The sequence below is a fragment of the Somniosus microcephalus genome, unplaced genomic scaffold, assembly GCF_052327205.1.
Source record: "Somniosus microcephalus isolate GS21.2 unplaced genomic scaffold, FLI_Smic_1.0 unresolved_chr1, whole genome shotgun sequence".
NCBI classification, from domain to species: domain Eukaryota; kingdom Metazoa; phylum Chordata; class Chondrichthyes; order Squaliformes; family Somniosidae; genus Somniosus; species Somniosus microcephalus.
The window spans coordinates 35214049-35240716 of NW_028225179.1; the positions used below are offsets into that span (position 1 = coordinate 35214049).

At 49.6% G+C, this 26668-nt stretch overlaps 1 protein-coding gene across 1 annotated transcript; it reads right to left on the bottom strand.

Annotated features, from left to right (window-relative positions):
- Positions 1-26668, bottom strand: LOC147094601 (5,6-dihydroxyindole-2-carboxylic acid oxidase-like). Its single transcript, XM_085974230.1, has 4 exons — positions 25892-26668; positions 16367-16586; positions 13075-13216; positions 1-181 (listed from the first exon to the last, which is right to left on the bottom strand). Exons 1-4 carry the CDS (start codon positions 26666-26668, stop codon positions 1-3), a joined length of 1320 nt encoding a protein of 439 aa, XP_085830356.1.

Genomic DNA, 26668 nt, shown 5'->3' on the forward strand with positions numbered 1-26668 from the left:
TCACCAATTTTCGTCGTATTCGTAGTCATATCCCAAGGTCCTGGCGCTTCGCATCATTTCCCAGTTTTCCACCACAGGGATGAATGGAACCATCTTGTCAGTCGCCCGGTGCCCGTAAGGAATGTCGTTGTCCATGGGATAGGCGGAGTCCGGGTTTCTCCTCAACCACATCTCGAATATCCTGCAAAAAGAAATAAGATAGGCGGACGAACGTCAAAGGTACCAGCGGGAAAATGGACAACTAACCCGCGTTCCACCCGTGCACACAGCTGCTGATTGGCTGATTGCCCCTGGATGGAGAGTCTCGAACTAGAACAACGCCTTATCTGAGGAAGGATGTTCTTGCCTTGGAGGGAGTGCAGCGAAGATTCACCAGGCTGATACCCTTGCTCTTGTCCAACAGGTTTGAGGCTCTTACTCCCTGTGAGGATGGGAACAGGGACTGCGGGGAGGATGAGCAACCTGGCCACAGCACCGTGGAGCGGGGGGCCATTCAAGTGGGGGGAGTTTAAAGAAATGTTGTAGTGGTAGGGGATAGTATCGTTAGGGGGATAGATAGAGTTCTTTGCAGCCGAGAGCGAGAGTCCCGAAGGCTGTGTTGCCTGCCCGGTGCCAGGGTTAAGGACATCTCCTCTGGGCTGGAGAGAAACTTGGAGTGGGAGGGGGAGGATCCATTTGTCGTGGTCCATGTTGGTACCAACAACATAGATAGGACAAGGAAGGAGGTTCTGCTGAGGGAGTTTGAGCAGCTAAAATGCAGAACCACAAGGGTAATAATCTCTGGATTACTACCTGAGCCACGTACAAATTTGGCTCGGGTAAATAAAATTAGAGAGTTAAATGCGTGGCTCAAAGACTGGTGAGAGAGAAATGGGTTTTGCTTCCTGGGACACTGGCATCAGTACTGGGATGGGAGAGAGCTGTTCCATTGGGACGGACTTCACTTGGCCAGTGCTGGGACTAGAATCCTGGCGAATCGAATAACTAGGGCTGTAGAGAGGGCTTTAAACTAATTAGTGGAGGGGAGGTTTTAAGAGAGCGAAAAATAAAAATGACAGCGGAGAAGGCAATAGAGCAAGGTAGCAGTGGGGGAATTAAAAACCAGAGCGTGTCAGGAAGGGACAGAATGAATAATGATAAAGGTAAAGTAGTAAAAGGGGTAAAAGCAGGAATAAATTGTCAGAAAACATATTTGAAAGTTCTTTATCTGAATGCACGCAGCATTCGTAACAAAATTGACGAGTTGACGGTGCAAATAACTACACATGGGTATGATCTGGTGGCCATTACGGAAATATGGCTGCAAGATAATCATGACTGGGAACTAAACATACAAGGTTATTTGACAATTAGGAAGGACAGACAGGAAGGAAAGGGAGGTGGGGTTGCTATGTTAATCAAGGATGGAATCACTGCAATAGTCAGAAATGATATTGGGTCAAAGGATCAGGATAGTGAAACAGTTTGGGTGGAGATAAGGAATAATAAGGGGAAAAAGTTACTAGTGGGCATAGTCTATAGGCCTCCTAACAGTTGCAACTCTGTTGGTCGGAGTATAGATCAGGAAATAGTTGGGGCTTGTAATAAGGGAACAGCTATAATCATGGGGGATTTTAACTTTCATATTGACTGGACTAATCAAATTGGGCATGGCAGCATTGAGGAAGAATTCATAGAGTGTATTAGGGATGGGTTCCTTGAGCAGTATGTAACTGAACCAACCAGGGGGCAGGCAATCTTAGATCTGGTCCTGTGTAATGAGACAGGATTAATAAAAAATGTCCTAGTAAAGGATCCCCTTGGAATGAGTGACCATAATATGGTTGAATTCCAAATTCAGTTTGAGGGTGAGAGAGTTGGATCTCAAACCAGCGTACTAAGCTTAAATAAAGGAGACTATGAAGGTATGAGAGTAGAATTGATTAAAGTGGACTGGGAAAACAGATTAAAGTGTAAGACGGTACAAGAGCAGTGGTCTACATTCAAGGAGATATTTCACATCTTTCAAGATAAATATATTCCACTGAGGAAAAAGGGGAGTAAAAGAAAAGACAGCCATCCGTGGCTTAGTAAAGTAATAAAGGATAGTATTCGACTGAAAACAAGGGCATATAAATTAGCCAAATCTAGTGGGAGGATAGAAGATTGGGAAGCATTTAAAAGCCAGCAAACAATAACTAAAATATTAATGAAGAAAGGGAAGGTAGATTATGAAAGTAAATTAGCAAAAAATATAAAAACAGATAGCAAGAGTTTCTACAGCTATATAAAAAGAAAAAGGGTGGCTAAAGTGAACGTTGGTCCCTTAGAGGATGGGACTGGGAAACTAGTGGTGGGGAACATGGCGATGGCAAAGACGCTGAACAAATATTTTGTATCAGTCTTTACAGTAGAGGACACTAAAAATATCCCAACACTGGACAAACAGGGGGCAATGGGGGGGGGGGGGGAGGAGCTAAACACGATTAAAATCACTAAGGAGATGGTACTCAGTAAAATAATGGGACTTACAGCGGATAAATCCCCCGGACCTGATGGCCTACATCCTAGGGTCTTGAGAGAAGTGGCGGTAGGGATTGTGGATGCATTGGTGATCATTTTCCAGAACTCCCTGGACTCAGGAAAGGTCCCGGCAGATTGGAAAACTGCTAATGTAACACCCTTATTTAAGAAGGGAAGTAGACCAAAAGCTGGAAACTATAGGCCAGTTAGCCTAACATCTGTGGTTGGCAAAATGTTGGAGTCCATTATTAAGGAAACAGTAACAGAGCATTTGGATAAACATAATTTAATAGTGAAAGTGTAGCGGTTCGCGTAGATCGCCACTAAATAAGAGAGTTTGACTTCGACAAACTATAAATAAGTTGTTTATTTACAGGAACAGAATAATTACATCAGGTAAGATGGCAGGTAAGATGGCTGACTGTAGGAGCACCGTGGTGTAGGTCTTGTCCCAGCGGGGACTCCACGAGGACTGAGTTCGCAGTCCTGTGGGGAGCGTGATGACGTCATCACGCTCTGCTGTGTGTTCCCGCGCTTTGGGCGTCACGTGATCGCGTCGTGACGTCAGTGCATCTCCCCGGCATAGAGGCTGGCCGTTGAGGCCGAGGTCGCGAGGCCGGGCTGTGCCGGTGCTTGCCGTGGGAGCGGGAGATTGCGTCGCTCCCGTCGGCCGGCCGTTGAGGCCGAAGTCGCGGTAGGCCGGGCTGTGCTGGCGGCCATCATGGAAGGCTGAGTCGGGCCGGCGGCTGCCGCACGCACGTCACGTCGTACGTGACGTGACGTCAACACGTTAGGGTGCATCTTAAAGGGGCAACGGCCCCAACAGGTAAGTTAAAGGGGCAACGGCCCCAACAGGTAAGTTATACATACAGTAAGGTAAGTTAAAGGGAATTATGTATCTCTTTATGTAAGGTACAACCGATGGTACCGCCACAAAAGGGTTAAAAGCAAATCCTTTCAGTGTTTAAAATCAGAACAAAGGAGTGCGGTCATGTGAAAGTGACTAAAAGAAACCAGGTTGAGATAAGAAATATCACAATAAAAATTGACTTACGTAAAAAGGCAAAACTAAACAAAGAACAATGTGAGAAGCTTCGAAAAACCAAGATAAGACGCAGTTGTGGAACCAGACAGAATATGTGCGTTTTGCGTAACCGATAAGGAATATGCTGCTTTAGCTAAAAATTGTAGACAGAGCAGAATATAGGGGTCATGGGAATTTGACCTGTGACCCAAGGCATAGTAAGATGTAACTAACCTTTACTAATACTGAAAAGAATAAATAATCCATATGTGATCAGGTGATTATTGTAATACAATGTGATCAGGTGATTATTGTAATACAATGTGATTGGATGAAAATAGAATAAAAAGCTGTACCAACCAAGAGAGAACGAGAAGGTGCTCACACAGACCGCGGGGTCTGAGACTCTTCTCCCAGAGCTCTGATAATAAGCTGCATCTTTTTACTTTTACACGGTTTAGATGTGAATTTATTTTCACCACAACAATAGGACAGAGTCAGCATGGTTTTATGAAGGGGAAGTCATGTTTGACAAATTTGCTTGAATTCTTTGAGGATGTAACATACAGGGTGGATAAAGGGGAACCAGTGGATGTAGTGTATTTGGACTTCCAAAAGGCATTTGACAAGGTTCCACACAAAAGATTACTGATCAAGATAAAAAATCACGGGATTGGGGGAAATATACTGGCATGGGTGGAAGATTGGCTATCTAACAGAAAACAGAGTTGGGATAAATGATTCATTCTCGGGCTGGCAATCAGTAACTAGTGGTGTTCCGCAGGGGTCAGTGCTGAGACCCCAACTCTTTACCATCTATATTAACGATTTGGAGGAAGGGACCGAGTGCAACATATCCAAGTTTGCCGATGATACAAAGATGGGAGGGAAAGCAGTGAGTGAGGAGGACATAAAAAACCCGCAAAAGGACATAGACAGGCTAAGTGAGTGGGCAGAGATTTGGCAGGTGCAATATAATGTTGGAAAGTGTGATGTTATACACTTTGGCAGAAAAAATCAAAGAGCAAGTTATTATCTAAATGGAGAGAAACTGCAAAGTGCTACAGTACAAAGGGATCTGGGGGTCCTGGTGCATGAAACACAAAAAGTTAGTATGCAGGTACAGCAGGTGATCAGGAAGGCCAATGGAATCTTGGCTTTTATTGCAAGGGGGATGGAGTATAAAAACAGGGAAGTCTTGCTTCAGTTATACAGGGTATTGGTGAGGCCACACCTGGAATACTGCGTGCAGTTTTGGTTTCCATATTTAAGAAAAGATATACTTGCTCTCGAGGCGGTTCAGAGAAGGTTCACTCGGTTGATTCCGGAGATGAGGGGGTTGACGTATGAGGAAAGGTTGAGTAGGTTGGGACTCTACTCATTGGAGTTCAGAAGAATGTTATCGAAACATACAAGATTGTGAGGGGGCTTGATCGGGTGGATGCGGTGAGGATGTTTCCACTGATGGGTGAGACTAGAACTAGGGGGCATAATCTTAGAATAAGGGGCTGCCCTTTCAAAACTGAGATGAGGAGAAACTTCTTCACTCAGAGGGTAGTAAATCTATGGAATTTGCTACCCCAGAGAGCTGCGGAAGCTGCAACATTAAATACATTTAAAATGGAGATAGACATTTTCTTAGCAGACAAGGGAATTAGGGGTTACGGGGAGAGGGCAGGGAAGTGGACGTGAGTCTAGATTCAGATCAGCCATGGTCCTATTGAATGGCGGAGTAGGCCCGAGGGGCCGTATGACCTACTCCTGCTCCTATTTCTTATGTTCTTATGTTCTTATGAATGACGTATGAGGAGAGATTGGGTCAATTGGGCTTATACTCGCTAGAGTTTAGAAGAATGAGAGGGGATCTCATTGAAACTTATAAAATTCTAACAGGACTGGACAGATTAGATGCAGGAAGGATGTTCCCGATGGTCGGGGAGTCCAGAACCAGGGGTCATAGTCTAAGGATAAGGGGTAAGCCATTTAGGACTGAGATGAGGAGGAATTTCTTCACCCAGAGAGTGGTGAACCTGTGGAATTCTCTACCACAGAAGGCAGTGGAGGCCAATTCATTAAATATATTCAAGAAGGAGTTAGATATATTTCTTAAGGCTAAAGAGATCAAGGGATATGGGGAGAAAGCAAGGACAGGGTCGTCGTCGTACGTGTCTTCACACTGTTCCCTTTGGGGAACTGTATGAAGTGGTGGAAGGATTTCTGGCCGCGATTAACGCTCCTTCCGTGACCGTAACCATCTTCGTACCAGCCGTTAGGGTGGTTAGAAGGACAGGGTGACATAAGAATACTACTAGGCACTTGGTCTAAGCGTTAAACAAAGCTTTAATCAACTGTTCTACAACATGGAGGTCTAGTTGTGTCCTTCACTAGTTCCTGTTAAAGAATGTCCTGAGCAAGCTGGGCCCATACCCGAGTATTTATACTCTCCCTGGACAGCGCCACCAGCAGGCCGCCCAGTATTATTTCATAAGTCATTTCCACATGAATGACAAGATTCATGTCACAAGTGTACTGAATTTGGATGATCAGCCATGATCTCATGAAATGGCGGAGCGGGCTCGAGGGGCCGAATGGCCTTCTCCGGCTCCTGTCTTCCATGAAAAACAACTGGCATTTATATAGCGCCTTTAACGTAGTAAAACTGTCCCAAGGCTCTGCACAGGAGTATCTTAAGATGAAAAATTTGACACCGATCCACATAAGGAGAAATTAGGGCAGTTGACCAAAACCTTGGTCAAAGAGGTAGGTTCTAAGGAGCGTCTTAAAGGAGGGAAGAGATCTAGAGAGGCGGAGAGGTTTAGGGAGGGAATTCCAGAGCTTAGGGCCGAGGCAACAGAAGGCACGGCCACCAATGGTTGAGCGATTATAATCAGGGATGCGCAAGAGGGCAGAATTAGAGGAGCGCAGATATCTCGGGGTGGGGGGCGGTTGTGGGGCTGAAGAAGATTACAGAGATAGGGAAGGGGCGAGGAGGGCCATGGAGGGATTTGAAAACAAGGATGAGAATTTTGAAATCGAGGCGCTGCTTAACCGGGAGCCAACTTAGGGGTCACAGTCTCAGAATAAGGGGTCGGCCATTTCAGACTGAGATGTGGAGAAATTTCTTCACTCAGAGGGTGGTGAATCGAACATTCGAATTAGGAGCAGGAGTAGGCCACTCGGCCCCTCGAGCCTGCTCCGCCATTCAATAAGATCATGGCTGATCCGATGACTCCACATTCCCGCCTACCCCCGATCACCTTTCACCCTCTTGCTTACCAAGAATCGATCTACCTCTGCCTTAAAAATATCCACAGACTCTGCTTCCACTGCCCTCTGAGGAAGAGAGTTCCAAAGACTCACGGCCTTCTGTGGGAAAACATTTCTCCTCATCTCTGTCTTAAATGGGCGACCCCTTATTTTTGAACAGTGACCCCCCTCGTTCTAGATCCTCCCACAAGAGGATACATCCTCTCCACATCCACCCTGTCCAGGCCCCCTCAGGACCTTACGTGTTTCAATCTTTGGACTTCTCTGCCCCAGAGGGCTGTGGAGGCTCGGTCGTTGAGTATATTCAAGACAGAGATCGATAGATTTTTGGATATTAAGGGGATCGAGGGATATGGAGATCGGGCGGGAAGGTGGAGTTGAGGTCGATGATCAGCCATGATCTTATTGGCCCAGAACTTGGTGTCGGGGGCTTGCCGCGCGTGCAAGCCCCCGATCTGCACTCGCCCTGCGCGCCGACACCTGAAGCCCGGGCCTGCTTGCATTTCCTGTGACAGGCCCGGTTCAGATGTCCGCGCGCAGTGCTTACCTGATCCAGCGGCGTAGTTCGTGCGATGTGCCGGCTGGGATCAGGTGAGCACTGTACAACCAATCAGGGGAGGGGAAACTCATTCATGAGTTTGAGAGTAAGAACTGTCAAACTCATGAGAAGTACTGCACCCCAAAACACTACTTAAACTTTAAATAAAATTTTAAAAAACATCCCAATCATTAAATTAAGTATAAATAAGTTAAAATAAATAATTTAAACAATTTTTCTTTTTGAAAAAAATAAATTTTGAATAAAAAGGGTCTAAAACGAAACTTACCTTACTGTAGATTCTTTAAAATAATAAACCTGTGGGAAAAAAAATTCTAAATTGCACTAAAACACCACTTACCTGTAAAAATAAATACTTACGTGTGCTTTTTACAAGCGTAAGGACCGGAGGCCTTTAGACATGCGCAAATCCCCCAAAACAGAGGAAATCCAAGACGCACGCGCTGCCCCCTACAGCGCACGCGCTAGCCTCTTCACCTCTTGGGTTGGAGGAGAGGAAATGCCGGTTTTCAGCGCATGCGCTGTGCATGCTGAAAACCGGCATTTCCTCCGGCCAGACGCGTGAGTACCCCTTCCGTACTCGCGCGTTTGGGGAGGAGTTACTGCCCCAATGAATGGAAGAGCAGGCTCGAAGGGGCTGTTGAAACAAAAAACTTTGGCAACAATGGAAAAAAACAAAGCGAGAATTTATAGAAACATAGAAGATCGGAGCAGGAGCAGGCCATTCGGTCCCTCGAGCCTGCTCCACCATTTAATGATATCATGGCTGATCATCCAAATTCAGTACCCTGTCCCTGCTTTCTCCCCATACCCCTTGATCCCTTTAGCCTTAAGAAACATATCTAACTCCTTCTTGAATATATTTAATTAATTGGCATCAACTGCCTTAGATGGGCAGTAAAGCTCCCTCTACACTGTCCCATCAAACACTCCCAGGGCAGGTACAGCACGGGGTTAGATACAGAGTAAAGCTCCCTCTACACTGTCCCATCAAACACTCCAAGTCAGGTACAGCACGGGTTAGATACAGAGTAAAGCTCCCTCTACACTGTCCCATCAAACACTCCCAGGGCAGGTACAGCACGGGGTTAGATACAGAGTGAAGCTCCCTCTACACTGTCCCATCAAACACTCCAAGTCAGGTACAGCACGGGTTAGATACAGGGTAAAGCTCCCTCTACACTGTCCCATCAAACACTCCCAGGGCAGGTACAGCACGGGGTTAGATACAGAGTAAAGCTCCCTCTACACTGTCCCATCAAACACTCCAAGTCAGGTACAGCACGGGTTAGATACAGAGTAAAGCTCCCTCTACACTGTCCCATCAAACACTCCCAGGGCAGGTACAGCACGGGTTAGATACAGAGTAAAGCTCCCTCTACACTGTCCCATCAAACACTCCCAGGGCAGGTCCAGCACAGGTTAGATACAGAGTAAAGCTCCCTCTACACTGTCCCATCAAACACTCCCAGGGCAGGTACAGCACGGGTTCGATACAGAGTAAAGCTCCCTCTACACTGTCCCATCAAACACTCCCAGGGCAGGTACAGCATGGGTTGGATATAGAGTAAAGCTCCCTCTACACTGTCCCATCAAACACTCCCAGGGCAGGTACAGCACGGGTTCGATACAGACTAAAGCTCCCAATACACTCACGTCAAACACTCCCAGGGCAGGTACAGCACGGGTTAGATACAGAGTAAAGCTCCCTCTACACTGTTACATCAAACACTCCCAGGGCAGGTACACCACAGGTTAGATACAGAGTAAAGCTCCCTCTACACTGTCCCATCAAACACTCCCAGGGCAGATACAGCACAGGTTAGATACAGAGTAAAGCTGCCTCTACACTGTCCCATCAAACACTCCCAGGGCAGGTACAGCACGGGTTAGATACAGAGTAAAGCTCCCTCTACACTGTCCCATCAAACACTCCCAGGGCAGGTACAGCACGGGTTAAATACAGAGTAAAGCTCCCTCTACACTGTCCCATCAAACACTCCCAGGGCAGTGACAGCACGGGTTAGATACAGAGTAAAGCTCCCACTACACTGTCCCATCAAACACTCCCAGGGCAGGGACAGCACGGGTTAGATACAGAGTAAAGCTCCTTCTACACTGTCGCATCAAACACTACCAGGGCAGGTACAGCACGGGTTAGATACAGAGTAAAGCTCCCTCTATACTGTCCCATCAAACACTCCCAGGGCAGGTACAGCACGGGTTAGATACAGAGTAAAGCTCCATCTACACTGTCCCATCAAACACTCCCAGGGCAGGTACAGCACGTGTTAGATACAGAGTAAAGCTCCCTCTACACTGTCCCATCAAACACTCCCAGGGCAGGTACAGCACGTGTTAGATACAGAGTAAAGCTCCCTCTACACTGTCCCATCAAACACTCCCAGGGCAGGTACAGCATGGGTTAGATACAGAGTAAAGCTCCCTCTACACTGTCCCATCAAACACTCCCAGGGCAGGTACAGCACGGGATAGATACAGAGTAAAGCTCCCTCTACACTGTCCCATCAAACACTCCCAGGGCAGGTACAGCATGGGTTCGATACAGAGTAAAGCTCCCTCTACACTGTCCCGTCAAACACTCCCAGGGTGAATCTTTGGAATTCTCTGCCCCAGAGGGCTGTGGAGGCTCAGTCGTTGAGTATATTCAAGAGAGAGATCGATAGATTTTTGGATATTAAGGGAATCGAGGGATATGGGGATCGGGCGGGAAAGTGGAGTTGAGGTCGATGATCAGCCATGATCTTATTGAATGGAAGAGCAGGCTCGAGGGGCCGAATGGCTGACTCCTGCTCCTAAATCTAATGTTCTTGTTCCTTTTTCTCTCATAGAAACACAGAAACATAGAAGATAGGAGCAGGAGTAGGCCATTCGGCCCCTCGAGCACTCTCCGCCATTCAATGAGATCATGGCTGATCATCCAAATTCAGTACCCTGTCCCTGCTTTCTCCCCATATCCCTTGATCCCTTTAGCCTTAAGAAATATATCCAACTCCTTCTTGAATATATTTAATGAATTGGCCTCTACTGCCTTGTGTGGTAGAGAATTCCACAGGTTCACCACTCTCTGGGTGAAGAAATTCCTCCTCATCTCAGTCCTAAATGACTTACCCCTTATCCTTAGACTGTGACCCCTGGTTCTGGACTCCCCGACCATCGGGAACATCCTTCCTGCATCTAGTCTGTCCAGTCCTGTTAGAATTTTATAAGTTTCAATGAGATCCCCTCTCATTCTTCTAAACTCCAGCGAGTATAAGCCCAATCGACTCAATCTCTCCTCATACGTCATTCCTGCCATCCCAGGTATCAGTTCCGGTGTCATCCTGGCAGATCTTTACTGCACATTCTCCTGTGCCTCTGCTTCCTTTTCCTAATGTAGTCTTCTTCTCTTCTTCTTCTTAGGCAGTCCCTCGGGAACCGAGGATGACTTGCTCCCACATTAAAAATGAGTTCTCAGGTGACTGATGAGTCCAATGCGGGACCTACAGTCTCTGTCACAGGTGTGGCAGACGGTGGTTGAAGGGGCGGGTGGGTGGGAGGCTTGGGTGGACGTGTGCTCCTTGCGCTGCCTGCGCTGGGCTTCCGCTTGCTGCCGGCGAAGAGACTCGAGGTGTTCGGCGCCTTCCCGGATGCTTCTCCTCCACTTTGTGCGGTCTTGGGCCAGGGATTCCCAGGTGTCGGTGGGGATGTTACACTTTTTCAAGGAGGCTTTGAGGGTGTCCTTGAAGCATTTCCTCTGCCCACCTGGGGCTCTCTTGCTGTGCCGGAGCTCCGAGTAGAGCGCTTGTTTTGGGAGTCTCGTACCAGGCATGTGGACAATGTGACCCGTCCATTGGAGCTGATTGAGCGTGGTCAAAGCTTCGATGCTGGGGATGTTGGCCTGAGCAAGAACACTGACATTGCTGCGCCTATCCTGCCATTGGATTTGCAGGATCTTGCGGAGACAGCATTGGTGGTACCTCTCCAGTGCTTTGAGGTGCCTGCTGTACATGGTCCATGTCTCTGAGGCATACAGCAGGGCGGGTATCACTGCTGCCCTGTAGACCATGAGCTTGGTGCTTAAACATTCACTCCCTCCACCACCGGCGTACCATGGCTGCAGTGTGTACCATCTGCAAGATGCACTGCAGCAACTCGCCAAGGCTTCTACGGCAGCACCTCCCAAACCCACGACCTCTTCCACCTAGAAGGACAAGGGCAGCAGGCGCACGGGAACACCACCACCTCCAAGTTTCACCTCCAAGTTACACAGAAAGACTTATGAAATAATACTGAGCGGCCTGCGGGTGGGGCTGTCCAGGGAGAGTAGAAATACTCGGGCACGGGCCCAGCTTGCGTAGGACATTCTTTAACGGGAACTAGTGAAGGACACAACTAGACCTCCATGTTGTAAAACAGTTGATTAAAGCTTTGTTTAACGCTTAGACCAAGTGCCTCGTATTCTTCTTACATCAGGGATGTTGCGCTTTTTCAAGGAGGCTTTGAGGGTGTCCTTCAAGCATTTCCTCTGGGGCTCTCTTGCCGTGCCGGCGCTCCGAGTAGAGCGCTTGTTTTGGGGGAGTCTCGTATCGGGCGCGTGGATGACGTGATGACGTAGCCCGTCCATCGGAGCTGATCGAGCGCGGTCAGAGCCTTGATGCCGGGGATGTTGGTCTGAGCGAGGACACTGACGTTGGTGCGCCTAATGCAGTCATGAGTCTGCTGTGGGTGGGAGCTGGGGTTTAATTAGAACATAGAAACATAGAAGATAGGAGCAGGAGTAGGCCATTCGGCCACTCGAGCCTGCTCCGCCATTCAATGAGATCATGGCTGACCATCCAAATTCAGTACCCTGTCCCTGCCTTCTCCCCATATCCCTTGATCCCTTTAGCCTTAAGAAATATATCCAACTCCTTCTTGAATATATTTAATGAATTGGCCTCTACTGCCTTCTGTGGTAGAGAATTCCACAGGTTCACCACTCTCTGGGTGAAGAAATTCCTCCTCATCTCTGTCCTAAATGGCTTACCCCTTATCTTTAAACTGTGACCCCTGGTTCTGGACTCCCCGACCATCGGGAACATCCTTCCTGCAACTAGTCTGTCTAGTCCTGTTAGAATTTTATAAGTTTCAATGAGATTCCCTCTCATTCTTCTAAACTCCAGTGAGTACAAGCCCAATCGACCCAATCCATCCTCATACGTCATTCCTGCCATCCCAGGTATCAGTCTGGTGAATCTTCGCTGCGCTCCCTCCATGGCAAGAACATCCTTCCTCAGATAAGGCGACCAAAACTGCACACAATACTCAAGGTGTGGTCTCACCAAGGCCCTGTACAACTGCAGCAAGACATCCTTGTTCCTGTACTCGAATCCTCTCGCTACGAAGGCCAACATACCATTTGCCTTCTTAACCGCCTGCTGCACCTGCATGCTTACCTTCAGCGACTGGTGCACAAGGACACCCAGGTCTCATTGCGCTTCCCCTTCTCCCAATCTATTGCCATTCAGATAATAATCTGCCTTCCTGTTTTTGCCACCAAAGTGGATAACCTCGCATTTATCCACGTTATATTGCATCTGCCATGCTTGTGCCCAATCCCCCAACCTGTCCAAATCATACTGGAGTTCCCGCTGGGACGTTCCCGCTGGCCTTTGACCGTCGAGTAGACGATGTCTCGGAGAGGGCGGCTGCAGGCTCGAGGGAAAGCCCGGTCACTTACTTGTCGACAAAGGCGTGCAAGCACGGGAAGAGTGGGTCGTTGGTGGCCTCGAAGATACTTTCCATGGTCCCGCCGCAGAAGACGTGGACCAAGTTGTGCATGCTGATCATGATGATGTCCGGGTCATGAGGGTTTGAGAATCCTGCAAGAGAGAGAGAGAGGTAAGAAACGAGAGACAGCACTCAGGAGATCAGCGTCACCACGGCCCAAAGAAACCAGCAACTCCAACTAACGGCAATAGATTGGGAGAAGGGGAAGTGCAACGAGACCTGGGTGTCCTTGTGCACCAGTCGCTGAAGGTAAGCATGCAGGTGCAGCAGGCGGTTAAGAAGGCAAATAGTATGCTGGCCTTTGTAACGAGAGGATTCAAGTACAGGAGCAAGGATGTCTTGCTGCAGGTGTACAGGGCCTTGGTGAGACCACACCTTGAGTATTGTGTGCAGTTTTGGTCGCCTTCACAGAATCACAGAATCACAGAAATCACACAGTGCAGATAGAGGCCATTTCGGCCCATCGAGCCTGCACGAACACATATCCCACCCGATCCCCGTAACCCCACGTATTTAATCCCCCTAACACTAAGGGTCAATTTATCATAGCCAAATCAACCTAACCCGCACATCTTTGGACTGTGGGAGGAAACCGGAGCACCCGGAGAAAACCCACGCAAACACGGGGAGAATGTGCAAACTCCACACAGACAGTCGCCCGAGGCCGGATTCGAACCCGGGTCCCTGGCGCTGTGAGGCAACAGTGCTAACCACTATGCCACCGTGCTGCCTTATCTGAGGAAGGACGTTCTTGCCATGGAGGGAGTGCAGCGAAGATTCACCAGGCTGATACCTGGGATGGCAGGAATGACGTATGGGGAGAGATTGGGTCGATTGGGCTTATACTTGCTGGAGTTTAGAAGAATGAGAGGGAATCTCATTGAAACTTATAAAATTCTAACAGGACTAGACAGACTAGATGCTGGAAGGATGTTCCCGATGGTCGGGGAGTCCAGAACCAGGGGTCACAGGCTAAGGATAAGGGGTAAGCCATTTAGGACAGAGATGAGGAGGAATTTCTTCACCCAGAGAGTGGTGAACCTGTGGAATTCTCTACCACAGAAGGCAGTAGAGGCCAATTCATTAAATATATTCAAGAAGGAGTTGGATATATTTCTTAAGGCTAAGGGGATCAAGGGATATGGGGAGAAGGCAGGGACAGGGTACTGAATTTGGATGATCAGCCATGATCTCACTGAATGGCGGAGCAGGCTCGAGGGGCCGAATGGCCGACTCCTGCTCCTATCTTCTATGTTTCTATGTTTTTTATGTCGCACTGCTTGTCCAAAATCCAGTTCTGGATGAGCAGAGATTTTCTCCAATTAAATATCGGGAAGACCAAAGCCATTGTCTTCGTTCCCCGCCACAAACTCCGTTCCGTAGAAACATAGAAGATCGGAGCAGGTGTAGGCCATTCGGCCCCTCGAGCCTGCTCCGCCATTCAATGAGATCATGGCTGATCATCCAAATTCAGTACCCGGTCCCTGCTTTCTCCCCATATCCCTTGATCCCTTTAGCCTTAAGAAATATATCAAACTCCTTCTTGAATATATTTAATGAATTGGCCTCAACTGCCTTCTGTGGTAGAGAATTCCACAGGTTCACCACTCTCTGGGTGAAGAAATTCCTCCTCATCTCTGTCCTAAATGTCTTACCCCTTATCCTTAGACTGTGACCCCTGGTTCTGGACTCCCCCGCCATCGGGAACATCCTTCCTGCATCTAGTCTGTCCAGTCCTGTCAGAATTTTATAAGTTTCAATGAGATCCCCTCTCATTCTTCTAAACTCCAGCGAGTATAAGCCCAATCGACCCAATCTCTCCTCATACATCATTCCTGCCATCCCAGGTATCAGTCTGGTGAATCTTCGCTGCACTCCCTCCATGGCAAGAACATCCTTCCTCAGATAAGGCGACCAAAACTGCACACAATACTCAAGGTGTGGTCTCACCAAGGCCCTGTACAACTGCAGCAAGACATCCTTGCTCCTGTACTCGAACCCTCTCGCTACGAAGACCAACATACCATTTGCCTTCTTAACCGCCTGCTGCACCTGCATGCTCACCTTCAGCGACTGGTGCACAAGGACACCCAGGTCTCGTTGCACTTCCCCTTCTCCCAATCTATTGCCGTTCAGATAATAATCTGCCTTCCTGTTTTTGCCACCAAAGTGGATAACCTCGCATTTATCCACATTATACTGCATCTGCCATGCATCTGCCCAATCACCCAACCTGTCCAAATCATACTGGAGTTTCTCTGCATTCTCCTCACAGCACACACATTCCCCAGCCACCGACTCCATCCCTCTCCCGAACATCTGCCTGAGGCTGAACCACACTCTTCGCAAACTTGGTGTCATATTTGACCCTGAAATGAGCTTCCACCCACATATCCGCGGCATCGCTAAGACCGCCCATTTCCACCTCTGTAACATTGCCCGTCTCCGCCCCTGCCTCAGCTGATCTGCTGCTGAAACCCTCATCCATGCCTCTGTTACCTCTTGACTTGACTATTCCAACGCGCACCTGGCCGGCCTCGCACGTTCTACCGAACGTACACTGGAGGTCTTCCAAAACTCGGCCGCCCCGTGGCCTAACTCGCCCCGAGTCCCGTTCGCCCATCACCCCCCCACCGTGCCCGCCGCCCCACAATGGCTCCAGGTTAAGCAATGTCTCGATTTCAAAATTCTCACCCATGGGATGCTCTAACCTGCAGGGCAACCGACCAAGAGCTGGGAAGTGGGATTAGGCTGGATAGCACTTTGTTGGCCGGCGCGGACGCGATGGGCCAAAATGGCCTCCTTCCATGCTGTAACTTTCTATGCTTCTATGAGTCTATGATTCTCTGATTATAGCTATTGGCGGAGCGAGTAAAAATGGTCCCCAGGACATCTGGGGCGAGAAGGCCCCTCCCTTTGCTGAATTGCCCGCCGCAGTACCTATATTCCGAATTCACAGCACAGAAGGAGGCCATTTCGGCGAATATAAGCCCAATCGACCCAATCTCTCCTCATACGTCATTCCTGCCATCCCAGGTATCAGTCTGGTGAATCTTCGCTGCACTCCCTCCATGGCAAGAACATCCTTCCTCAGAAAAGGCGACCAAAACTGCACACAATACTCAAGGTGTGGTCTCACCCAGGCCCTGAACAACTCTAAATGCGGCGCGAGGCCGGGGACGGCAGGATACACTGGAGCGCCCTCCCCCCAACCCCGCCAAACCCGCCCGAGAAAGCCCTACCTTCCAGGGCGTTGCGGAAGGAGTTGCGCGAACTCGTGTCGTAGGGCGGGGTGTCGAAGTGGCGGATGCGGAGACAGGCCAGCACGTCGTCGAAGGTGGGCAGGCCGCCGAACTGCTCGTCGAGATGGTTGGTGCGAATGAGCGGGCCACCAGGCGCCGGCGGGCACACCAGGCCGAAGTCATACAGGTTGTCCCCGTCAGCTGCCTCCGTGCAATGGATCTAAGGGAAAGAGAGACAGTCCCGTCAAAACACTCCCTGCGCATGTACAGCACGGGGATAAATACAGAGTAAAGCTCCCTCTACACGGTCCCGTCAAAACACTCCCCGGGCATGTACAGCACGGGGATAAATACAGAGTAAAGCTCCCTCTACACTGTCCCATTAAACACTCCCAGGGCAGGTACAGCACAGTGTCAGATACAGAGTAAAGCTCCCTCTACACTGTCCCATTAAACACTCCCAGGGCAGGTACAGCATGGGTTAGATACAGAGTAAAGCTCCCCCTACACTGTCCCATTGAACACTCCCAGGGCAGGTACAGCATGGGTTAGATACAGAGTAAAGCTCCCTCTACACTGTCCCATCAAACACTCCCAGGGCAGGTGCAGCACAGTGTCAGATACAGAGTATAGCTCCCTCTACACTGTCGCATCAAACACTCCCAGGGCAGGTACAGCATGGGTTAGATACAGAGTAAAGCTCCCTCTACACTGTCCCATTAAACACTCCCAGGGCAGGTACAGCACAGTGTCAGATACAGAGTAAAGCTCCCTCTACACTGTCCCGTTAAACACGCTCAGGGCAGGAAGAGCACAGGGTTAGATACAGAGTAAAGCTCCCTCTACACTGTCACATTAAACACTCCCAGGGCAGGTAGAGCACAGGGTTAGATATAGAGTAAAGCTCCCTCTACACTGTCCCATCAAACACTCCCAGGGCAGGTACAGCACAGGTTAGATACAGAGTAAAGCTCCCTCTACATTCTCCCATCAAACACTCCCAGGGCAGGTACAGCACGGTGTTAGATACAGAGTAAAGCTCCCTCTAGAATGTCCCATCAAACACTCCAAGGGCAGGTACAGCACAGTGTCAGATACAAAGTAAAGCTCCCTCTACACTGTCCCATTCAACACTCCCAGGGCAGGTAGAGCACAGGGTTAGATACAGAGTAAAGCTCCCTCTACACTGTCCCATTAAACACTCCCAGGGCAGGTACAGCACAGTGTCAGATACAAAGTAAAGCTCCCTCTACACTGTCCCATCAAACACTCCCAGGGCAGGTAGAGCACAGGGTTAGATACAGAGTAAAGCTCCCTCTACACTGTCCCATCAAACACTCCCAGGGCAGGTAGAGCACGGGGTTAGATACAGAGCAAAGCTCCCTCTACACTGTCCCATCAAACACTCCCAGGACAGGTACAGCACGGGGTTAGATACAGAGTAAAGCTCCCTCTACACTGTCCCATCAAACACTCCCAGGGCAGGTACAGCATGGGTTAGATACAGAGTAAAGCTCCCTCTACACTGTCCCATCAAGGACTCCCAGGGCAGGTACAGCATGGGTTAGATACAGAGTAAACCTCCCTCTACACGGTCCCATCAAACACTCCCAGGGCGGGTACAGAATGCGTTAGATACAGAGTAAAGCTCCCTCGACACTGTCCCATCAAACACTCCTTGGGCAGGTACAACACAGGTTAGATACAGAGTAAAGCTCCCTCTACACTGTCCCATCAAACACTCCCAGGGCAAGTACAGCACGAGTTAGATACAGAGTAAAGCTCCCTCTACACTGTCCCATCAAACACTCCCAGGGCAGGTACAGCACGGGTTAGATACAGAGTAAAGCTCCCTCTACACTGTCCCATCAAACATCCCCAGGGCAGGTACAGCATGGGTTAGATACAGAGTAAAGCTCCCTCTACACTGTCACATCAAACACTCCCAGGGCAGGTACAGCATGGGTTAGATACAGAGTAAAGCTACCTCTACACTGTCCCATCAAACACTCCCAGGGCAGGTACAGCACAGGTTAGATACAGAGTAAAGCTCCCTCTGCACTGTCACATCAAACACTACTGGGGCAGGTACAGCACGGGTTAGATACAGAGTAAAGCTCCCTCTACACTGTCCCATCAAACACTCCCAGGGCAGGTACAGCACAGGTTAGATACAGAGTAAAGCTCCCTCTACACTGTCCATCAAACGCTCCCAGGGCAGGTACAGCACGGGGTTAGATACAGAGTAAATCTCCCTCTACACTGTCCATCAAACACTCCCAGGGCAGGTACAGCACGGGTTAGATACAGAGTAAAGCTCCCTCTACACTGTCCCATCAAACACTCCCAGGGCAGGTACAGCACGGGTTAGATACAGAGTAAAGCTCCCTCTACACTGTCCCATTAAACACTTCCAGGACAGGTACAGCACGGGTTAGATGCAGAGTAAAGCTCCCTCTACACTGTCCCGTCAAACACTCCCAAGGCAGGTACAGCACGGGGTTAGATACAGAGTAAAGCTCCCTCTACACTGTCCCATCAAAACACTCCCAGGGCAGGTCCAGCACGGAGTTAGATACAGAGTAAAGCTCCCTCTACACTGTCCCTTCAAACACTCCCAGGGCAGGTCCAGCACGGAGTTAGATACAGAGTAAAGCTCCCTCTACACTGTCCCATCAAACACTTCCAGGGCAGGTACAGCACGGGGTTAGATACAGAGTAAAGCTTCCTCTACACTGTCCCATCAAACACTTCCAGGGCAGGTACAGCACGGGTTAGATACAGAGTAAAGCTCCCTCTACAGATATGTAGGCAAATCTCAGAGAAGTGTAGAAATAATAGGGTAATAATAGTAGGGATTTCAACTTCCCCAATATTAACTGGGATAGTCAGATTGTGAAAGGCTTAGAGGGTGCAGAATTCTTAACGTGCATTCAGGAGAGCTTTTTGAGCCAGCATGTAGAAAGTCCTACAAGAGAGGGGGCAGCACTGGACCTAATTCTAGGGAATGTAGCCGGGCACGTGGTAGAAGTGTCAGTAGGAGAGCATTTTGGTGACAGTGATCATAACTCGGTGAGATTTAAGGTAGTCATGGAAAAAGACCTAGATGTACCGGAAATAAATGTTCTAAATTGGCGGAAGGATGATTTTAATATGATAAGGCAGGATCTGGTCAAAGTTGACTGGGATCAGCTACTTGTCGGAAAATCCATATCAGTGCAGTGGGAGTCTTTCAGAAAGGAAATAGAGAGAGTACAGCGCCAACATGTTCCCGTAAAGGTCAAGGGTGGGACCAACAAACCCTGGATGTCAAGGGATATACAAGAATAGATTACAAAAGTAAGGGAGGCTTTTGACAGATACAAAGGACTAAAAACAGTGGAAGCCCTAGAGGAGTATAGAAAATGCAGGAGGGTACTTAAAAAAGAAATTAGGAGAGCGAAGAGGGGGCATGAAAAAGCACTGGCGGGCAAAATAAAGGAAAATCCCAAGGTGTTTTATAAGTATAGTAAGGGCAAGAGGATAACTAGGGAAAGAGTAGGGCCCATTAGGGACCAAAGTGGCAATCTGTGTGTAGAGCCGGAAGATGTGGGTGAGGTTTTAAATGAATATTTTGCATCTGTGTTCACTATGGAGAAGGACGATGTATGCATAGAAATCAGGCAGGGGGATTGTGATATACTTGAACAAATTAGTGTTGAGAGGGAGGAGGTACTAGCGGTTTTAGCGGGCTTAAAAGTGGATAAATCCCCAGGCCCAGATGAGATGTATCCCAGGTTGCTGTGTGAGGCAAGGGAGGAGATTGCAGGGGCTCTGACACAAATTTTCAGATCCTCTCTGGCCACAGGGGAGGTGCCAGAGGACTGGAGGACAGCTAACGTAGTACCATTATTCAAGAAGGGTAGTAGGGATAAACCAAGGAATTACAGGCCAGTGAGCCTAACAACAGTGGTAGGGAAATTATTGGAAAACATTCTGAGGGACAAAATTAGTCTCCACTTGGAGAAGCAAGGATTAATCAAGGACAGTCAGCATGGCTTTGTCAGGGGGAGATCATGTCTAACCAATTTGATTGAATTTTTCGAGGGGATGACTAGGTGTGTGGATGATGTAGTCTACATGGACTTCAGTAAGGCTTTTGACAAAGTCCCGCATGGGAGACTGGTCAAGAAGGTAAGAGCCCATGGGATCCAGAGCAATTTGGCGCATTGGATCCAAAATTGGCTTAGTGGCAGGAGGCAGAGGATGATGGTCGAAGGTTGTTTTTGTGACTGGAAGCCTGTGTCCAGTTGTATACCGCAGGGATCAGTGCTGGGTCCTTTGCTGTTTGTAGTGTACATTAATGATTTAGATATGAATGTAGGAGGTATGATCAGTAAGTTCGCAGATGACACGAAAATTGGTGGAGTGGTAAATAGCGAGGAGGGAAGCCTCAGGCTACAGGACGATATACATGGGTTGGTCAGATGGGCAGGACAGTGGCAAATGGAATGTAACCCTGAAAAGTGTGAGGTGGTGCATTTTGGGAGGACTAACAAGGCAAGGGAATACACAATGAGTGGTAGGACCCTAGGAAGGACAGAGGATCAGAGGGACCTTGGTGTGCATGTACATAGATCCCTGAAGGCAGCAGGACAGGTAGATAAGGTGATTAAGAAGGCATATGGGACACTTCCCTTCATTAGCCGAGGCATAGAATATAAGAGCAGGGAGGTTATGATGGAGCTGTACAAAATGCTAGTTAGGCCACAGCTGGAATATTGTGTGCAGTTCTGGTCGCCACACTATAGGAGGGATGTGATTGCTTTGGAGAGGGTGCAGAGGAGATTCATCAGGATGTTACCTGGGCTGGAGCGCTTCAGCTATGAAGAGAGACTGGACAGGCTGGGGTTGTTTTCCTTAGAGCAGAGAAGGCTGAGGGGGGACCTGATTGAGGTGTACAAAATTATGAGGGGCATAGGGTAGATAGAAAGGAGCTTTTCCCCTTAGTAGAGGGGTCAATAACCAGGGGGCATAGTTTCAAAGTAAGGGGCAGGAGGTTTAGAGGGGATTTGAGGAAAAACTTTTTCACCCAGAGGGTGGTTGGAATCTGGAACTCACTGCCTGAAAGGGTGGTAGAGGCAGGAACCCTCAACATTCAAGAAGCATTTAGATGAGCACTTGAAACGCCATAGCATACAAGGCTAGGGAGCAAGTGCTGGAAAATGGGCTTAGAATAGACAGGGCTTGATGGCTGGCGCGGACACGACGGGCCGAAGGGCCTCTTTCTGTGCTGTATAACTCTATGGGGGAAAAATTCAGCATCGCCCCATTTGGGCCGCCATTATCGGCCGTGCGCAAAGTTTAGCGCCTGGCGCTAATTATCGCCTCCGACGGCAAACTTGGCTTTTATCGCCCCTGGAGGTGATTGGAGCGCTAAATCAGGCGCTTCACACCTGTCTTAAGGCGCAAAGGCCGAGGAGCGAGGCGCTAACTCAGAGCGCGGGCGAAGCAAGGAAGGGCAAATCAAAATTAACCTGCAAAGTGCTGCTCAGTACTCAAAACTCCTTCACACAGCGTTGAATCTCTCCAGAAGTCTCTCTCTCTCTCTCAGAATGCGTGGTGCAATAAATGTCACCGGCAAAAAAAGGCAGAAACATTGAAGACAGGAGCAGGAGTCGGCCATTCGGCCCCTCGAGCCCGCTCCGCCATTCAATGAGATCATGGCTGATCATCCAAACTCAGTACCCTGTCCCTGCTTTCTCCCCATATCCCTTGATCCCTTTAGCCTTAAGAAATATATCTAACTCCTTCTTGAATACATTTAATGAATTGGCCTCTACTGCCTTCTGTGGTAGAGAATTCTACAGGTTCACCACTCTCTGGGTGAAGAAATTCCTCCTCACCTCAGTCCTAAAGGCTTACTCCTTATCTTTAGACTGTGACCCCTGGTTCTGGACTCCCCCGCCATCGGGAACATCCTTCCTGCATCTAGTCTGTCTAGTCCTGTTCGAATTTTATAGGTTTCGATGAGATCCCCTCTCAATCTTCAAAACTCCAGTGAGTATAAGCCCAATCGACCCAATCTCTCCTCATACGTCATTCCTGCCATCCCACGTATCAGCCTGGTGAATCTTCGCTGCACTCCTTCCATGGCAAGAACATCCTTCCTCAGGTAAGGCGACCAAAACTGCACACAATACTCAACGTGCAGTCTCACCAAGGCCCTGTTCCTGTACTGCTTGTTCCTGTACTCGAACCTTCTTGCTACGAAGGCCAACATACCATTTGCCTTCTTAACCGCCTGCTGCACCTTCATGCTTACCTTCAGCGACTGGTGCACAAGAACACCCAGGTCTCTTTGCACTTCCCCTTCTCCCAATCTATTGCCATTCAAATAATAATCTGCCTTCCTGTTTTTGCCACCAAAGTGGATAACCTCACATTTATCCACATTATACAGGTAGACTATCCTTTATCCGAAAACCTCGGGACCAGCCGTGTTTTGGTTTTCGGAAGGTGGGTCGGCGGGGGTCCGCGGGGGGGTCGGCGGGGGTCCGCAGGGAGGTCGGCGGGGGTCGGGGCCGACGGGGGTCCCCGGGGGGGTCCGCAGTCGTGGCTTGTCCGTCGCTGCTAGCCTGGAATGCAATGAAGTTCCGCATTTCCACCAACAGGTTGTCGTGCTCGGTCGGAACAGGGGCCGGCACCGCCGCGGGCTCAGAGCTCTCGTTGCTTTCGAGCCTTTGGAAGAGAGTCAGGTGGTTCCGCGGGGGGGTCGGCGGGGGGTCGTGCACACGACTTACGCTGACCCTCTGCTCAGCGTAAGTCGTGCGCCACTCTGGTCATGTCGTGCGCATGACTTACGCTGACCGAAAAAACCTTCGGTTTTTAGAGGGTTTCGGTTTTCGGAAGTTCGGATAAAGGGTAGTCTACCTGTAGTGCATTTGCCATGTTTCTGCCCAATCACTCAACCTGTCCAAATCGTACTGGAGTTTCACGACATCCTCCTCACAGCTTACCCTCCCACCCAGCTTTGTGTCGTCTGCAAATTTGGAGATATTACATCCAATTCCCTCGTCCAGATCATTAATATATATTGTGAACAGCTGGGGTCCTAGGACCGATTCTTGTGGTACCCCACTAGTCACTGCCTGCCACTCGGAAAACGACCCGTTTATTCCAACTCTTTGCTTTCTGTCCACCAACCAGTTCTCTATCCAAGTCAATACCTTGCCCCCAATCCCATGTGCCTTAATTCTGCACGCTAATCTCTTATGCGGGACCGTATCGAAAGCCTTCTGAAAGTCCAGATACACCACATCCACTGGTTCTCCCTTATCTATTCTACCAGTTACATCCTCACCAAATTCCAGTAGATTAGTCAAGCATGATTTACCTTTTGTAAATCCATGTTGACTTTGTCCGATCCTGTCACTGTTTTCCAAGTGCTCTGCTATTACATCTTTTATAATGGACTCTAGCATTTTCCCCACTACTGATGTCAGGCTTACCGGTCTATAATTCCCCGCTTTTTCTCAACCACCTTTTTTGAATAGTGGGGTAACATTAGCTACCCTCCAATCCATGGGTACTGTTCCAGAGTCTATCGAGTTCTGGAAGATGACCAGCAATGCATCTACTATTTCTAGGGCCACTTCCTTAAGTACCCTGGGATGTAGATTATCAGGCCCTGCGGATTTATCGGCCTTCAGTCCCATCAATTTTCCTAACACCATTTCCCTACAAATACTGATTTCTTTCAGTTCCACCCTTTCATCAGACCCTATGTTCCCCGGCATCTCTGGGAGGTTATTTGTGTCCTCCTTTGTGAAGACAATAACCAAAATATGTATTTAGTTGGTCTGCCATTTCTTTGTTCCCCATTATAAATTCCCCCGATTCTGATTGCAAGGGACCTACGCTTGACTTCACCAATCTTTTTCTCTTCACATATCTATAAAAGCTTTTACAGTCAGTTTTTATGTTCCCTGGAAGCTTACTCTCATATTCTATTTTCCCCTTCTTAATTAATCCCTTTGTCCTCCTTTGTTGAATCCTAAACTGCTCCCAATCCTCAGGATTATTGCTTTTTCTGGCCAATTTATATGTCCTCTCCTTGGATCTTATGCTATCCCTAATTTCCCTTGTTAGCCACGGTTGAGTCACCTTTTTTGTTTTATTTTTATGCCAAACTGGGATGAACAAATTCTGTAGCTGATCCATTCGGTCTTTGAATGTTTGCCATTGCCTATCCACCATTAACCCTTTGAGTGCCATTCCCCAATCAATCCCACCCAACTCGCTCCTCAGACCATCGTAGTTTCCTTTATTTAAATTGAGGACCCTAGTCTCTGAGTCAACTACTTCATTCTCCATCTTAATGAAGAATTCGATCATATTATGATCGCTCCGACCCAAGGGGCCTCGTACAACAAGGAAGCGGCCGCCTTTAAATAGCGCTCCCCCAGTCCCTTCCCGACTGCAAAACGCTCCCCTCAACCTGTCATTGCTAGCGGCAGGCGGTAAGGCGGGGGGGCGCCACTGAATATCCGGTCCGGGGCGCTACCGGGGCGTTGCGCGCGGCGCAAACATCGCTGTGCCCGGGCGCTAGTCGCTTTGCGCCCCATTAGCGCCCTCTTAAGGCGCTAACGGGAGGAGCGAACCAACTGAATTTTCCCCCCGTGACACTATGGGCTGGATTTTCATTCCGAAGTCGGGAAGGAGGCGGGACTACAACTTTCGTGTTTTAGTCCCGCCTCCATTGAGATGCGGCCAATCCACGCGATTTTCCCTTGATTGACCTTGTTGAGCCCGCCCAACGGGCTCAGCAGGCCAATTAAGGGCCACCCGGCAACAGGTGACGTCACAGACTGACATTTCATCTGTCAAGAGTTTTTGACAGATGAAATATCAGCGTTTCACAGCTGTTTGAAGCTGTCAAACACTGACAGTCTGACTTCTAACCTGAGTCCTTCTACACAGACTCAGTTAGAAATCTCACCGGCACAGAAAGCTGAAGGCTCTCACTTTTGACAGATCACAGCCATTCAGCTTTCTGTGCTGGCTGAGTGATGGACTCTCGACGCCTAGAGGAAGAAAGGCTGTTAAGGTAAGTACAGGTAATTTAAACTTCTTTACACACTTTAGACACACCAAACACACTTACCTTTGCACTCATGCACCCATCACTCACCTGAACACCGACATCGCGACCCCTCCAAGTCCTTCAACCCGACGGCCGCCCTCCTCTAACCTGGCGTGGTTTGGAGCCGTCGGGAATCTCACACGACACCCCTCAAAATAGGGATTAGGCTGAAAACTGCCGGTTAACTACCTGTTAACAGGCAGTTAATTGGCACTAATCCCCTTCCCGCCTCGGGGAGGGGGGTCCCAGTGCGGGCGGGTACCCGCCTCCTCTGAAACTTACGTGGGGTGGGGTTTTGGGCGGGATGGGGTCGGGACCCCCGAATTCGGGATTTTTGCCCCCCCGCACGCCAAAAAGCCCGCCCCATGGCTGCCCGATAATCTAGGCCTATGGACCCTTACCTTCCACGAGCTGAATCTGGAGTTCCGTGAGAGCCGCCCATTGGGGCCACTGCTGCCGAAGAGATCGTCAGTGCAGACGTCGCAGCCAGCCTTCCCGGCCCAGGTCCAGACGGGGATGAAGAAGGAGTCGTCGCCGGTCATGTTGCGGATCTCGTTCTCGATGAAGATGAGGTACATCTTGTGCCAGGCGGGGAAGGAGGTGGAGCGATGGGCGTAGATGTGGCCGGCGCTCAGGGGCTTTAACAGCACGTAGTGCATCCAGGAGGCCACGTCGTAGACCGAGGCCCGGCGGAACCCCAGCGGCGACCAGGGGACGGCGCTGCGGCTGGCGTAGAGCACGAACCGGCGGCTGGGGGTGAGCTTGGACTGCGCCAGCCGCTCGACGAAGAGCCGCCGCTCGCCCCGCGACATGCTGGCCAGCTCGCGCCGCACCACCAGGTGGGGCTCCTGGCACCTCGGCCCCCGCCAGCCCCGCCGGCACTCGCCGCAGTCCGCCCCGGCGAAGTGGCCGGTGCAGGCGCACAGCCGGCGGAAGAAGTAGGCGGGCCACCGCAGGCGGAAGTCCCGGCCGCCGCGCGGCTCGCTCGACCGCTCCCGGCGCCCGGCCGCCGCGTCCCGGCACCGCCCGCGGCCCGAGGCCACGCCGCAGGGGGAGCCGTCCAGCCAGAAGGGCGGGCAGCACTTGCCCGCCCACATGAGCTGGGCGCTGGCGCACTGGATGGGGATCTGTGCCCGGGCGGTGCCCAGGAGGATCAGCGAGCCCACCAGCCCAAACAT

What these genes read in the sequence shown, in the direction of transcription:
- LOC147094601 (XM_085974230.1), bottom strand. Translation starts at nt 26,668, where the DNA reads ATGTTTGGGCTGGTGGGCTCGCTGATCCTCCTGGGCACCGCCCGGGCA. An exon ending in CTTCCGCAACGCCCTGGAAG is followed by an intron (nt 13,217 to 16,366) that starts GTAGGGCTTTCT and finishes TCTCTCTTGCAG; the next exon opens with GATTCTCAAACCCTCATGAC. An exon ending in TTGCACGCCTTTGTCGACAA is followed by an intron (nt 182 to 13,074) that starts GTAAGTGACCGG and finishes TTCTTTTTGCAG; the next exon opens with GATATTCGAGATGTGGTTGA.